This window comes from Hyla sarda, chromosome 3 (assembly GCF_029499605.1).
Source record: "Hyla sarda isolate aHylSar1 chromosome 3, aHylSar1.hap1, whole genome shotgun sequence".
Lineage (NCBI taxonomy): Eukaryota > Metazoa > Chordata > Amphibia > Anura > Hylidae > Hyla > Hyla sarda.
In genome coordinates, this window is record NC_079191.1 from 179,634,627 (window position 1) to 179,650,693 (window position 16,067).

A 16,067-nucleotide genomic window follows, 5' to 3' on the forward strand; every position below is an offset into this window, starting at 1 on the left:
TATTAGAGCAATTGCGATTATGGCCTAAATATTGCGATTTCGATATGCGATGCCATATAATAAATAAGTGGTGAAATCCCCATTTCACATTTTATGCCCACCGCCCATTTCCCATCTCCCCCATCATTTCTATCTCCCCCTGTCACATCTCACTTCCCCCCCCCTCACATTCTCCCTCCCTGTCACAATCTTCCCCCCTGTCACATTCCCCCCCATCACAATCTTCCCCCATGTCACATTCTCTTCCCCATATCACATCTCCCCTTGTCATATTCTCCCCACCCGTCACATTCTCTCCCCATCACAATCTCCCCCCCGTCACGATATCCCCCCCCCTGTCACAATCTCCCCCCCCTGTCACAATCCCTCCCCTTGTCACATTCTCCCCCATAATAATTTTCCCTCCATGTTACCTCCCCCCTTGTCACCCCCCTGCCACATATCCCCGTCACAATCTCAACCCACCGCCGGGCATAATCTTCCCTTCATGTCACATCCCCCCCTTGTCACATATCCCCCTGTCACAATCTCCCCCCCCCCCCCCCCCCCGATCTTCCCTCCATGTCACAGTACCCCCCCACCCCCTGTCACATTCTTCCTCCTGTCACAATCTCCTCCCGGTAGGTAGCTTTTGACTTCAGCAAAAACACTGGGTTGGCCAGAGATTTCAAATCTTCTGCGGGACCTGGGAAACCCAGTGTGTTTGCAGCTGAAAAAGACCTTTCCCCATCAGCCAATCACTGGCTTGACACGTGACACCACTGCAGCCAGTGATTAGCTGAAAAGGGAAAGGTCCTACTGCTTGTATGGAGAAGAGAGGAGACATTGGACCGCACGGAAGCGAACGGCATCTGCAGGGAACGGGAGTAGGTGAGCAGAAGTTTTTTTTTTTTTTCTCCCTGTGGCCTTTTACATAGCTCAGTGTTTTTCTACCAGGGTGCATCCAGCTGTTGTGAAACTACTACTCCCAGCATGCTGGGAGTTGTAGTTTTGCAACAACTGGAGGGAACCTGGTTGGGGAACAATGACTTTTAGTATTTAAATTTGTTTTTACCTGCTCTGGCTGGCCCCCGCCTGCATCAGCACACGGGAGCCGGCCCGAGCAGATAATTACAGGTTTTCCTGGGAGGCCATATCGCAAAAAGAAAATATTGCGACTCGATTGCTTTTGAGATATATCGTGCAGCCCGAGTGTGTACATGTGTTTTACTCTTTATTTAGGGTTAGTGTAGTGTTTTTAGGGTACATTCACATGGGCGGGGGTTCACAGAGAGTTTGAGCTGCAGCGGAAAATTTGCTGGATCTCAAACTTGAAGCTGGAGACTTGCTGTAAACCCCCGCCCGTGTGAATGTACACTGGGGGGGGGGGGAGGGGGAAAACCTTCAGCTGTTGCAAAACTACAACTCCCAGCATGCACTGACAGACTATGCATGCTGGGAGTTGTAGTTATACAACAGCTAGAGGCACACTAGTTGGGAAACACTGAGTTAGGTAACAAACTACCGCAGTGTTTCCACATCACTGTCTGTTTCCTAACTCAGTGTTTCCCAACCCATGTGCCGCCGGCTGTTGCAAAACTACAACTCCCAGCAAGCATGGTCTGTCAGTGCATGCTGGGAGTTATAGACAATGTTTCCCAACCAGTGTGCCTCTAGTTGTTGCAAAACTACACCTCCCAGCATGCCGAAGGGCATGTTGGGAGATAAAGTTATGCAAAAACTGGAGAACAGTTTGGAGACCACTGTGTTGGGTTTGCACAGGTGCCCGCTGAATGATTTCAGCAGACATCTCGGTCCAGTCCCTGCCCGGACCGAAATTCCCACAGGCATACAGGTACGACCTTGGTCCCCAAGTGGTTAAAATCCTGCGCATCAAATCTGCGTAGAATACTGTACGTATGACTAGACCCTTAAGGGGAAAAGGGGGGTGATTTACATTTTCATTAGGGTTTTTTACACTATTTAAGAAATCATTAGCAAAGCCTAATACTGAATAATGCTATGCTATTGCATCGTCGCTCTTCTAGTAGAGTCTGCCTGAAACCACACCAGTGCCAGCCCTGAGGTACTTGGGAGTGGGGTCCAATCAGACTCCCATATATATTGTCTATGTATGGTCGCTGATGTCCGCCATTGACTGTGAGTGCCATCAATTAGTCTATGAAGTGAGCACAGCTCCTGCGTACGTTTCATAGGCAGAATGACGCTCAGGATGTACGTTAAGTACCAGGCACCGGGACATACATTTACGTCTATTGTTGCAAGAAGCCATTTTTGTATTATGCATGTTTCTCCAGGCAGCCAAGTGCAGCCAGCCTCTCTTTTTTGCCAACTACACCATCTTGTTGTCTGTTTCTATGGAGACACATAGGTGTGGATAGGTACTAAATGCATAAAATGACAGTAAATTCCAAGCTATTTGCAAAGTTTGCAGTGACGGTGTAGTGAACCTTTATGTGGTGGCCCTGTTGCACACAACTTGGGGAATTTCATGCCAACCTTCTCACCAATGTTGGATATACAGGTGGTGGCACCTTATGACTCCTACTATGATCCATAGGGTTACAGCCTTATAAACCAGCACCATCCGGGGAGGCACTGTTATGTATCCTATAGGGTTAACCAGCTCCTATATTTGTCACGCCAGGGCCATGTCATCTCTGCTATTCTCACACTATTACCAGGGGCTCGCAAACCCTACCCCTCACATTGGCCTTATCTCCTTCCCCTCCCGTTCCTGCAGCCCTCACGCCGTGCCTCATGGGCAGCTCCCCGGTGTGTGCCCGGCCATCGGTTGTGCCCCCCCCTCTCGCTCCCCTTTCTCCCGCCCTCACAATAAGGCGGCAGCAGCAGGGTGTTGCTGTGGATGCTGTAGCCGTGGAGGGGCGGTGACGTCACAGTTTCTGCTCATCAGCAGCTGCAGCTCCGGGGAACATAACGGGAGCAGGGACGCGCTAGTCACCCCGATATCTGCGCGGCCCCTCGTCCTCAGTCACCCAGAAGCGCCGCATATTCGGTTGCCATTCGCCGAGCGCCCGGCTCTTGTACTGTCGGGATGTGCCCGGACTGCTGAGGATGACTATGGGCTGTATCGGGAGCCGGAGCAGCGGGACCGGTGAGCGGAGTAGGGTTATGTGTATGTATTCTGCTCTGTGTCTGGTCATATATAGCGGCAGCACCTGTGCTCTGCATGTGGCGGCTCCGTGCTTGTGTGTGGTGTATACAGGACCGGAGAGCCCGGTGATTCACCTGATGAGCAGAACATTACTCCACCGCAGTGTATGTAACGCTTCTGGGCAACGCTCTGCAGGATGGAGCTGATGCTCTGCCTGTACTACTATACAATGCTCTGCAGGCTCTGGCTGATACCCTGCTTGTACTACTAGGTAATGCTCTGCAGGCTGGGGCTGACGCTCTCCTTATACTATAAGGTAATGCTCTGCAGGCTCGGACTGTTGCCCTTCCTGCACTACTGGACAATGTTCTGAAGGCTTTGGCCGATGCTCTGCCTGCACTACTGGGCAATGCTCTGCCTGCACTACTGGGCAATGCTCTGCCTGCACTACTGGGCAATGCTCTGCCTGCACTACTGGGCAATGCTCTGCCTGCTCTACTGGGCAATGCTCTGCAGGCTGTGGTCGAGGCTCTGCCTGCGCTGCTGGGCTTTGGTCTGCGAGTCCAAGCATGGCAGGGGTAAATGCTCTGCAGACTTGTGTGTATTGTGACCCCTCAGAAGGGGAGGGCACCGTTGCCCCAGACCATGTAAATAACAAGTGGGGTAGAGTTAAATCCTGCCCTGGGCACCATAGGACAGGGGTAACAGCCTTGAAATGCTATTAGTTATTAGAGCTGCAGACCAGAAAGGGTTAATACTATTTGGCCTTGGTAAAGGGTTAAAAATAAAGGTGTTGTAGCAAAAAGTTTTGCTCTCGAATTCCTTTCCAGTGTGAACTGTTCCCAAGGTCTGTCCTCCCCCCCCCCCCAAAACTGTACCCTCTCCTAGACCAGAGCCAGTTATGTAGAGGCCACCATTCAGGTAATGCAGTGTTTCCAAACCAGGGTACCTCCAGCTGTTGCAAAACTACAACTCCCAGCATGCCCGGACAGCCTTCGGCTGTCCGGGCATGCTGGGAGTTGTAGTTTTGCAACAGCTGGAGGCACCCTGGTTGGGAAACACTGCGTTACTGGATGGGTTGTATCAAGATGGAGTAGATCCTGTCACAGCCTTTAGGAGTTGTCATAGAAATAACAGGTTTATCGCTTGGGCTGATGCCAACCAAAAGATGGGAGCTTGTTGTGATGGTAGGAAAGTACCTAGATCCTTGAGGTCAGTGCTGGGCATCTCTAGACCTGGCATGGGCAATTGATTCAAGATGAGGAGTTCAACATGACACCAGTGCAACAACACAGTACAGTACAGTGTACAGTATATAGCATCATATATATGGTATACTACTAGTATTGGCTATGTTAAGACACCATATAAGCCTTATCATTATTAACTATTTGGTGGCTTGAATATATCTACAGCTTTCATTGCAAACTTGGGTGGTAATGCCAACTGAATATTCCCCACCCTAAAAGGCCAAGCACAGATGGTTTCATGGCTTCCATAGAATGGGAATAATGCTCTGCAGGCTATGGCGACATGTAAACTTAGTGTGCTGTTAAGATGATGTGCTTAATGCTTTGCAGGCTTCGGCAATGGCATTTTGATGGGTAAGTGCAGTGGCAGTAATTGGCGTTACAGAGTGCTGGCATTGGCAAGGGTGGGGTATATGCTGTGTAGGTACCGGCAGAAAGTGTTTAATGCTGCCTGAGAAACTGATACATTAAATGGCACACAGATGTTGAATGACATATTGACTGTAGCAATGACAGCAGGGTCTTTTCTGTGGTTCTTGGCTGGTGGTCTGGAGTGGGTTGTTACCTCTCCTAGTATTTTCCTAGCGGGTTACCTGGGTCCTTACACTTTCCCCTTATTATGTAGATAGTACATTGAAGTGTGATTAAAAAAATTCTGGGTTCAGGTACCCTAGCCCACCAATGTCCCTGCCCTTAGGTTCTACAGGGACCTGGATTTGTTCAGGTTGCATGTTACCTTTAATCATGTGACACCAGGGACCTTTTCCGGCTACCTCTCCGGAGACCTCTTTCTTTTTCCTGTCCCCTGAGACCTTTATGTCTGCGCTACAGTAGGGAGGCGAATGACTTCTTATATTTGTACAGTTCCCTCTCTGTTCCCTGACAAATGGAGCAGTGCATTGGTTTGCTTACAGATTTGCGCCTCAGTTACAGAATAGCAAGCAAATGAATCGACGGAGTAACCCTGGAAGGTGTAGATCAAGATAGTGGCTAGTGTTCCTATATACCAATAAAGTATGACTGTGATCACATACAAGCAGTTACGCTGGCTATATGTCATGCATTTGTTGCAACAGTTCAATAGAATATTTTGCATTCTTTTCCTTGAGACCTTCTTATTAGGGATCGACCAATATCGTTTTTTTTAGGACCGATGCCGATAGCTGATAACTTATACCGATATTCCGGTATAAGTTATCGGCTATTTCCCCCCACCGCCACCCGGCCCCGTAGAAGCCACTGCAGATCAATGATTTAAAGCGGGTGCTTTAAATCAATGAACTGCAGTGGCTTTTGCGGGGCCAGAGACCGCCGCCGCCGCCACCCGCTTCTCTCCCCCTGCCTGTCTCTAGTCCAACCACCGCCGCTGCCCCATTGCCTCCCCCATCCCCGGTTTTATAGTTACCTGTTCCCAGGGTCCGCTCTACTTCTGGCTCCGGCGGCGTCCTGAGCTGTCACTGTGCGCATTGACGGTGACATCGCGTTGAGGACGTCACTCGTCATTGCGCTGCACAGCGCGCAGGACGCCGCAGTAGCCAGGAACAGGTAATTATAAAACCGGGGATGGGGGAGGCAATGGGGCAGCGGCGGTGGTGGTCTCTGGGGAGGCGGGGCATTATCGGCAAGCTAATTGCCAATACCGATAATGTCCAAAATCGTGAATATCGGCCGAAAATATCGGCCAAACCAATAATCTGTCGATCCCTACTTCTTACAACAATGATACAATCGTACCCATAAGGGTTTTTGTTCCGGCATCTCGTATAGTTATAATTTTTGGGGGTGAATTAACCTATTAATATTTAGCAAAAATCACATTCTACATTGAAAAGCATTGTGTGAACAAATAACATCTGTTGCCAACAATTACATATAGAAATAAAGGCAGGAAATCCTTCCCATAGTTACCGTCGCTGTTGGTCCCTAATACACATTATTTAAGGTAAGTATTGCTTGACGATTTTCTGCAGCATTGCACTGTGTATGGCCAGTTTGTGAAATAGTATTATTGAGTGTCATAAAGTTACTATATAAGTGCATGTATGACTCTAGAGCAGTGTTTCCTAACCAGGGTGCTTTCAGCCGTTTTAAAACTACAACTCCCAGCAGCATTTTGGCTGTCCGGGTATGCTGGGAGTTGCAGTTTGGCAACAGCTGGAGGCACACTGGTTGGGAAACACTGCTCTAGAGTGTGGTTGGGAAGCTCTGCATTCTTAAGTTGATGCAGTTCATGGTGCTGAGGTTTGCAGAGCGTCTACATGGTTTACATCTTGCTGGTTCCTCTGTCTTATTGATTCCATTTTTGAAGGTTTGTATGATTTCTAAAATTGAATGCTACCACAAAATGCAATTTTTCCGTATGGTTTGCGCAATCGGTTACTTTACTTCTGCGCTGTTTCTGAATGACGATGTAGATCCGTGTATGATGCATCTTATGGTGTGCAGTGCGTCTGTATACAGGGTTTCTGCTTGTTGGTGCAGGGTAGCATGCAGTCTTTTCTATAATATATTTTAATACTGCGAGGGTATTGTGTAGAAAATCTGCAGAAGTTTACTTTACATCATACCTGCTGTTCCAGCATAGTTTTATTTGGATATCAAATTGTAAACAGAACAGAATTTCTTTCCTATGTTTACAAAACAATAGGGCTGCTATATAATACTACTACTACTACCACCATGGGATGTTGTCACTGCCACACCTATATTACTAGCAGAACGGGATGTTATTTGGCATTTTTGCGGGATTATCCTTGCCTAATAAAAAGACCAAGACATATTCTAAACCCCTTACGAACAGGACTGCACAAAGAAACAGCACCAATATGCAAAATGCATTGTTAAAGCTATATGTCTGTCTGCCATGGCTTCTACTGTGACTTCTGCAGTGAAATCTCTGCACATGGCATGCAGCGAAGGATGGGATTTTGTTTTACATGGCATTCTTATAGAAAGACTGCTCATTAAACTTACTTTGGCTAAGTATTTAGGATGTTTTCCATACTGATCCCAAAGTGGTCGATGGGCATGATCGCTAAAACCAAGAGTAAATAGCAGTGTTGCAATGAAAATTCACTGTCTCAGTCTAGACCAGTGGTCTCCAACCTGCGGACCTCCAGCTGTTGCAAAACTACAACTCCCAGCATGCCCGGACAGCCTTCGGCTGTCCGGGCATGCTGGGAGTTGTAGTTTTGCAACAGCTGGAGGTCCGCAGGTTGGAGACCACTGGTCTAGATAATTTTTTTTCCTTCTTTGTTTTAACACCTTCATTTCCTGATTTTAAATGCAAAAAAATAATGGCACAACCAGGACAGTGGTGTTCTCAGGATGTGCTACATGTATACCAGGTACTGCACTGTACATTTCTGATGGTGCATTAGGATGTTTTCCATACTGATCCCAAAGTGGTCGATGGGCATGATCGCTAAAACCAAGAGTAAATAGCAATGTTGCTATGAAAATTCACTGTCACGGTCTAGATCAGTGGTCTCCAACCCGCGGACCTCCAGCTGTTGCAAAACTGCAACTCCCAGCTGTCCGGGCATGCTGGGAGTTGTAGTTTTGCAACAGCTGGAGGTCCGCAGGTTGGAGACCACTGGTCTAGATAATTTTTTTCCTTCTTTGTTTTAACACCTTCATTTCCTGATTTTAAATGCAAAAAAATAATGGCACAATGGCACAACCAGGACAGTGGTGTTCTCAGGATGTGCTACATGTATACCAGGTACTGCACTGTACATTTCTGATGGTGCATTAGGATGTTTTCCATACTGATCCCAAAGTGGTCGATGGGCATGATCGCTAAAACCAAGAGTAAATAGCAATGTTGCTATGAAAATTCACTGTCACGGTCTAGATCAGTGGTCTCCAACCCGCGGACCTCCAGCTGTTGCAAAACTGCAACTCCCAGCTGTCCGGGCATGCTGGGAGTTGTAGTTTTGCAACAGCTGGAGGTCCGCAGGTTGGAGACCACTGGTCTAGATAATTTTTTTCCTTCTTTGTTTTAACACCTTCATTTCCTGATTTTAAATGCAAAAAAATAATGGCACAATGGCACAACCAGGACAGTGGTGTTCTCAGGATGTGCTACATGTATACCAGGTACTGCACTGTACATTTCTGATGGTGCATTAGGATGTTTTCCATACTGATCCCAAAGTGGTCGATGGGCATGATCGCTAAAACCAAGAGTAAATAGCAATGTTGCTATGAAAATTCACTGTTACGGTCTAGATCAGTGGTCTCCAACCCGCGGACCTCCAGCTGTTGCAAAACTGCAACTCCCAGCTGTCCGGGCATGCTGGGAGTTGTAGTTTTGCAACAGCTGGAGGTCCGCAGGTTGGAGACCACTGGTCTAGATAATTTTTTTCCTTCTTTGTTTTAACACCTTCATTTCCTGATTTTAAATGCAAAAAAATAATGGCACAATGGCACAACCAGGACAGTGGTGTTCTCAGGATGTGCTACATGTATACCAGGTACTGCACTGTACATTTCTGATGGTGCATTAGGATGTTTTCCATACTGATCCCAAAGTGGTCGATGGGCATGATCGCTAAAACCAAGAGTAAATAGCAATGTTGCTATGAAAATTCACTGTCACGGTCTAGATCAGTGGTCTCCAACCCGCGGACCTCCAGCTGTTGCAAAACTGCAACTCCCAGCTGCCGGGAATGCTGGGAATTGTAGTTTTGCAACAGCTGGAGGTCCGCAGGTTGGAGACCACTGGTCTAGATTATTTTTTTCCTTATTTGTTTTAATACCTTCATTACCTGATTTTAAATGCAAAAAAATAATGGCGCAATCTTAGCCTGTAGGGCAAACCAGGACAGAGGTGTTCTCAGGATGTGCTACATGTATACCAGGTACTGCACTGTACATTTCTGATGGTGCATTAGGACGTTTTCCATACTGATCCCAAAGTGGTCGATGGGCATGATCGCTAAAACCAAGAGTAAATAGCAATATTGCAATGAAAATTCACTGTCACGGTCTAGATCAGTGGTCTCCAACCTGCGGAACCTCCAGCTGTTGCAAAACTACAACTCCCAGCTGTCCGGGCATGCTGGGAGTTGTAGTTTTGCAACAGCTGGAGGTCCACAGGTTGGAGACCACTGGTCTAGATAATTTTTTTTCCTTCTTTGTTTTAACACCTTCATTTCCTGATTTTAAATGCAAAATAATAATGGCACAATGGCACAACCAGGACAGTGGTGTTCTCAGGATGTGCTACATGTTTACCAGGTACTGCACTGTACATTTCTGATGGTGCATCAGTGAAGATTCTAAATTTGATACAGTAACAACAATGTCCCTTGAGCATCGGGTCTTACTTGGCATCTTTCTGTTATGCCCCCTTGGGGCTGTTTTTATAACCATTGTATTCATGCTTTGAGCTAACTGATATTTACTAATTAGATATGTCAGTGCTTAAAATCATATTGTAGATATGAGAGGATTTCATTGCATGCACACTTGTAATAAAACGCAAGTATTTGTGTACACTACCACCATAACTTTCAGTAGCAATGATGTATTTGTTTCCAGATGAATACCATCTTTTTTCCAGAGATATTTGCTGTTGATTTTTTGAAGAAGCCTAGGATTGATTCACGTCTTTCTTCATAATACCGTACTGTTGTGCATATAATATGTGTAAGCACAGTGCAGTGTGGGCTGTATAGCATGTGATGCAGATCTATTTAATCGCAGCAAGTACAGCATGGCCTGCCCGTATTATTTTTATCCATCCTACATTACTTGGCACTGTCACTTCCTGTCACATAGAACCGAGTTGCTATGGAGGAGCTCTGAGAGCAGCTGGTCAATTAATGGCTATAGGCACAAGCAGGACGACCTGACTATGATTATTATTATTATTGACGGTTTGCGACGACCAGTGCACTCATCATTATTCAGTACCTTATTGCACTGCATTACATATGCTTTTCTTCTTATACACAGTGTTCCCTACCTTTTCCGTTAATGCGTGCAAACTACATTTAAAGGGGTACTCCGGTGAAAAACGTATTTTTTTTTTTTAAATCATAAATCAACTGGGGCCAGAAAGTTAAACAGATTTGTAAATTACTTCTATTAAAAAAATCTTAATCCTTCCTGTACTTATTAGCTGCTGAATACTACAGTGGAAATTCTTTTCTTTTTGAAACACACTGCTGTCTGCTGACATCATGAGCACAGTGCTCTCTGCTGACATCTCTGTCCATTTTATGAACTGTCCAGAACAGCATATGTTTGCTATGGGGATTTCCTTTTACTCTGGCAGTTCCTAAAATGGACAGAGATGTCAGCAGAGAGCACTGTGCTCGTGATGTCAGCAGACAGCTTTGTGTTTCAAACGGAAAAGAATTTCCACTGTAGTATTCAGCAGCTAATAAGTGCAGGAAGGATTAAGATTTTTTTTAATAGAAGTAATTTACAAATCTGTTTAACTTTCTGGCACCAGTTGTTTAAAAAAATAAAAAAAAAAACATTTCACCGGAGTACCCCTTTAACTTAGTTAACTTAATCTTCATACAATTGTCAGCTGCCTTTCCAAGCAGCCTGCCTGATACTTTGGGACATATTTATTAAAAACGAAAGAACCATTGATACAAAATGTGATCCATGTTTCCTAATATGAGGAACAATTGTCTTCACTCCATTACAAACTCATCCTACCAGTTCTCTAGATGGCTGCTAGGCTAGATCTACCTGCCCAACTGCTTTTGAATTGCAATGCAAATTGGCATTGCTGGTAAAAATGGCTTATAGAAGGTCATCATGTTGCATTAATAAATTTAACTTCTGAATTACCGGTTTTAAGGCAAGGAGGAGTGTGAATAAGCTAGATAGTCAGTCATCAGGATTCAATGTATACCATTTTTATCTTCACAGTCCCCACCATCAGCAAGATATAAGTCTACGTTAATATTTGTGTTATTATGCAAATGAGGCTCCCGTGCCTAGAGGGCATTATCCAGCATGGCAAGAGCCTTTTTTATTTATTAGCTGTCAGACAGTGTAGGTGAATGCAAGCGGACCAAGGAGTGGTAATAAGGAGTACATGGGCTGGACTTATCTGGACTCTTTCCCTGCAGGGCCACGCCCCTGACTACTTGAGCCTCATTTGCATAATAATTAAAAAAAAGGCTTTATCTTGGCTCTGGAAAGCACTATGGAGACTACAAATCCAGATCACTATTTAGCCATGTACTTACCGTATTTATTTACATGCCTGTTTTCCTGCTGACAGGTACGGTTTCCTTTGTTCCTTACTGTTTCTGATTGTGTTTGATTTGTTGACTATCTGTGTGTCTGATAATAAATGAGCCCTGTTGCGCCAATCTGCTTCTTGCTGCGCCACTATGCATGTAAACAATTTGCAGGCTAAGATAATACCACCCATAAGCTGGTTTACCTTGTGACAGAAACCTGTGACAGAAATTGGCTTAGAATACAGATCATAAACTTGGCAAAGGCGTCTTCTTAAATGTTTTTTTGGTCACCAGTTTTGATCCCACTACCTGCTACCATTGCTGGGGAAACAAGTTAAAATACACATATGTGGTTGATTAGTGCTAGTATAACTGGGGAGGGGATGCGCCGAGGACATTTCTCTGAAGGAACATCCAGCGGACACTTTGAATACTCCTTTTCATACAGCCATGAGTAAGTGTTTCTCTGCTATATTAGCACTGTGATTGTAAACCTGGGTATGTTTAAACTTGCTTCCCCAGCACTTTAGCATAGTAGCAGTGCTCACTGTTCACAGGGGTCAAAACTGCATACAGGTTCCATGTTTGTGTGTATGGGTTTAATGTTGCAAAAAATAAACATCCACATTAATAAATAAAAAAAAAATATATGTTTGTATGTATCCTCTACCAACAGGTAGAAAACTTAAATGGGCGCTACCATACAGAACATAATCCTGAAGCACAGGCTGGGACACAGTAAGTGAGGGTGGGACTAGCACTCCTCTGTGCTCTCTCCTGTCTATCCCTATAGATATCTATTTTACTCATTGTACATAATTCCAACATGAGGCATAAGAATGGTCACAGTCCAGACTAAAGGCACATTAAAGGAAAACTGTTCCAGTGTTACCCGCACTAACCAGTGGTACTGATTGGTAGTGCGGGTGACACTGATTAAAATGATGCCTACCTTGATCACATCTGTTGCTGCAATGTGGAGCTGTGCATTTAGCGCTTGGCCCAGCTCATGAATATTTATGTTCTCGCCCTGCCTCCCCGCTCCTATTTAATGCTTTACTGCGCATGTGCCACTTCCTGGGTACACCAAGATGGATGTGGTGCAGCTTTACACTCACAGCCACCTTTGTGCACCCAGGAAGTGGCACATGTGCAGTAGCCACTGACACAGACCAGGAAGGTGGAGGGATCAAATGAATATTCATGAGCTGGTTGAGCACTAAACGAACAGCGCTGATATCAGCATGATCGTAACCCCGCCCGTGCCTCTAGCTGCTAAATAGCATATTCTGAAAAGAAGATATACTGTCACGATGCCGGCTGGCAGGTAGTGGATCCTCTGTGCCAGAGAGGGATGGCGAGGACCGCGCTAGTGGACCGGTTCTAAGCCACTACAGGTTTTCACCAGAGCCCGCCGCAAAGCGGGATGGTCTTGCTGCGGCGGTAGTGACCAGGTCGTATCCACTAGCAACGGCTCACCTCTCTGGCTGCTGAAGATGCTGAAGATAGGCGAGGTACAAGGGAGTAGGCAGAAGCAAGGTCGGACGTAGCAGAAGGTCGAGGCAGGCAGCAAGGATCGTAGTCAGGGGCAACGGCAGGAGGTCAGGAACACGGGCTAGGAACAGACAAGGGAACGCTTTCACTAGGCACTAAGGCAACAAGATCCGGCAAGGGAGTGCAGGGGAAGTGAGGTGATATAGGGAAGTGCACAGGTGGGAGCCAATTAAGCTAATTGGGAAGATTGGGCCAGGCACCATCATTGGTGCACTGGCCCTTTAAATCGCAGAGACCCGGCGCGCGCGCGCCCTAGGGAGCGGGGCCGCGCGCGCCGGGACAGGACCGAGGGAGAGCGAGTCAGGTACGGGGGCCGGGGTGCGCATCGCGAGCGGGCGCTATCCGCATCGCGAATCGCATCCCGGCTGAAGGCGGGACCGCAGCGCACCCGGTCAGTGGATCTGACCGGGGCGCTGCAACAACGAAGATGAGGCGAGCGCTCCGGGGAGGAACGGGGACCCGGAGCGCTCGGCGTAACAGTACCCCCCCCCTTGGGTCTCCCCCTCTTCTTGGGGCCAAAGAACCTGAGGAAAAAAAACTCAATTTTTCCGTGATGAGGTCCGATGCAAATTAGGAGGGGTTCTGTGTGGAAACGTACGAGACAGTCCAATCTTTTATTGAAAAAACAATAGATGTAGAGGGGTCTGGCGAGACTGGTCACAGGAACGTAGAACCTGTTGATGAGAGAGGCCAAAAAAAATTTTCCTGCAGATCCGGAATCCAAGAAGAGCATAGTAGAGAAGGAGAAGGTATAGGCAGATATCCGCACAGGCACAGTAAGGCATGGAGAAGCAGAGTTGACATCAAGAACTGTGTCACCTTTGTGCGGAGTCAGCGTACGTCTTTCCAGGCGGGGAGGACGGATAGGACAATCCTTCAGGAAGTGTTCGGTACCGGCATAGTACAGGCAAAGATTCTCCATGCGGCGTCGTGTCCTCTCTTGAGGTGTCAAGCAAGACCGGTCAACTTGCATAGCCTCCGCGGCGGGAAGCACAGGAACAGATTGCAGAGGACCAGAGGAGAGAGGAGCCGGAGAGAAAAAACGCTTCGTGCGAACAAAGTCCATATCCAGGCGGAGCTCCAGACGCCATCCGGAAGAACGCATGTCAATGCGAGTGGCTAGATGAATGAGTTCATGTAGGTCAGCAGGAGTCTCTCGTGCGGCCAGAACATCTTTAATGTTGCTGGATAGGCCTTTTTTAAAGGTCGCGCAGAGAACCTCATTATTCCAGGACAACTCGTAAGCAAGAGCACGGAACTGAATGGCGTACTCGCCAACGGAAGAAACACCCTGGGCCAGGTTCAGCAGGGCAATCTCGGCTGAAGAAGCTCGGGCAGGTTCCTCAAAGACACTTCGAATTTCCGAGAAGAAGGAGTGTACAGAGGCAGTGACGGAGTCATTGCGGTCCCAGAGCGGTGCGGCCCATGACAGGGCTTTTCCAGACAGAAGGCAGAACACGAAAGCCACCTTAGACCTTTCAGTAGGGAACTGGTCCGACATCATCTCCAAGTGCTGGGAACATTGCGAAAGAAAGCCACGGCAATACTTAGAGTCCCCATTAAATTTGTCCGGCAAGGACAGGCGAAGGCTAGGAGTGGCCACTCGCTGCGGAGGAGGTGCAGGAGCTGGCGGAGGAGAAGATTGCTGGAGAAGTTGCGACTGAAGTTGGTGCGAAATGGTGGACATTTCCGACAGCTGACGGGTTAGAAGGGCGATCTGTCGGGCTTGCTGGGCGGCCACCGTGGTGAGGTCAGCGACAACTGACAGAGGAACTTCAGCGGGATCCATGGCCGGATCTACTGTCACAATGCCGGCTGGCAGAGAGGGATGGCGAGGACCGCGCTAGTGGACCGGTTCTAAGCCACTACAGGTTTTCACCAGAGCCCGCCGCAAAGCGGGATGGTCTTGCTGCGGCGGTAGTGACCAGGTCGTATCCACTAGCAACGGCTCACCTCTCTGGCTGCTGAAGATGCTGAAGATAGGCGAGGTACAAGGGAGAAGGCAGAAGCAAGGTCGGACGTAGCAGAAGGTCGAGGCAGGCAGCAAGGATCGTAGTCAGGGGCAACGGCAGGAGGTCAGGAACACGGGCTAGGAACAGACAAGGGAACGCTTTCACTAGGCACTAAGGCAACAAGATCCGGCAAGGGAGTGCAGGGGAAGTGAGGTGATATAGGGAAGTGCACAGGTGGGAGCCAATTAAGCTAATTGGGAAGATTGGGCCAGGCACCATCATTGGTGCACTGGCCCTTTAAATCGCAGAGACCCGGCGCGCGCGCGCCCTAGGGAGCGGGGCCGCGCGCGCCGGGACAGGACCGAGGGAGAGCGAGTCAGGTACGGGGGCCGGGGTGCGCATCGCGAGCGGGCGCTATCCGCATCGCGAATCGCATCCCGGCTGAAGGCGGGACCGCAGCGCACCCGGTCAGTGGATCTGACCGGGGCGCTGCAACAACGAAGATGAGGCGAGCGCTCCGGGGAGGAACGGGGACCCGGAGCGCTCGGCGTAACATATACTCAGCAATGCAGCTACAGAACCAATCGGAGTAGGCATAATTTTAATCAGTGGTTATGTTGGTGAAACTGATGACACTTTTCCTTTAAATCACTATCCAAGTCCCTCCTTGAGTTAAGGGTATGAATACTTATGTACGGCTGAAACAACTAATAAATTAACCCCTTAACCACCACGGACGTATATTTACGTCCGGGGCCGGCTCCCAATCTGTAAAGCGCGCTAAGCTTCTGAGTGCACTTCACAGATCGGGAGTCGGCCATAGACTTAAATATACATCCGTGGTCGTTAAGGGATTAATTGATTAGTTGTTTCATATCTATCAGCAACCAGGACCCACAGCTAATACCGGACATCGCTGATTGGGCTGATGTCCGGTATTAACCCTTTAGACGCCACAATCAAAGTTGATTGTAGCATC

At 47.7% G+C, this 16,067-nt stretch overlaps 1 protein-coding gene across 4 annotated transcripts in view; it reads left to right on the forward strand.

The window, feature by feature from the left end:
* The first annotated feature begins 2,786 nt into the window (after positions 1–2,786).
* The window catches only part of FAM131A (family with sequence similarity 131 member A), an 81,273-nt gene continuing 67,992 nt past the window's right edge, over positions 2,787–16,067 (forward strand). For 2 of the 4 annotated variants that reach the window (XM_056565660.1, XM_056565659.1), the window contains exon 1: positions 2,787–3,115. In XM_056565660.1, the coding sequence (XP_056421635.1) occupies positions 3,076–3,115 (40 nt within the window). In that variant the 5' untranslated portion in view covers positions 2,787–3,075. Of the gene's footprint in view, positions 3,116–6,615; positions 6,674–16,067 lie in introns of those variants that run through there. The other 2 variants (XM_056565661.1, XM_056565662.1) reach the window with 2 other exon arrangements.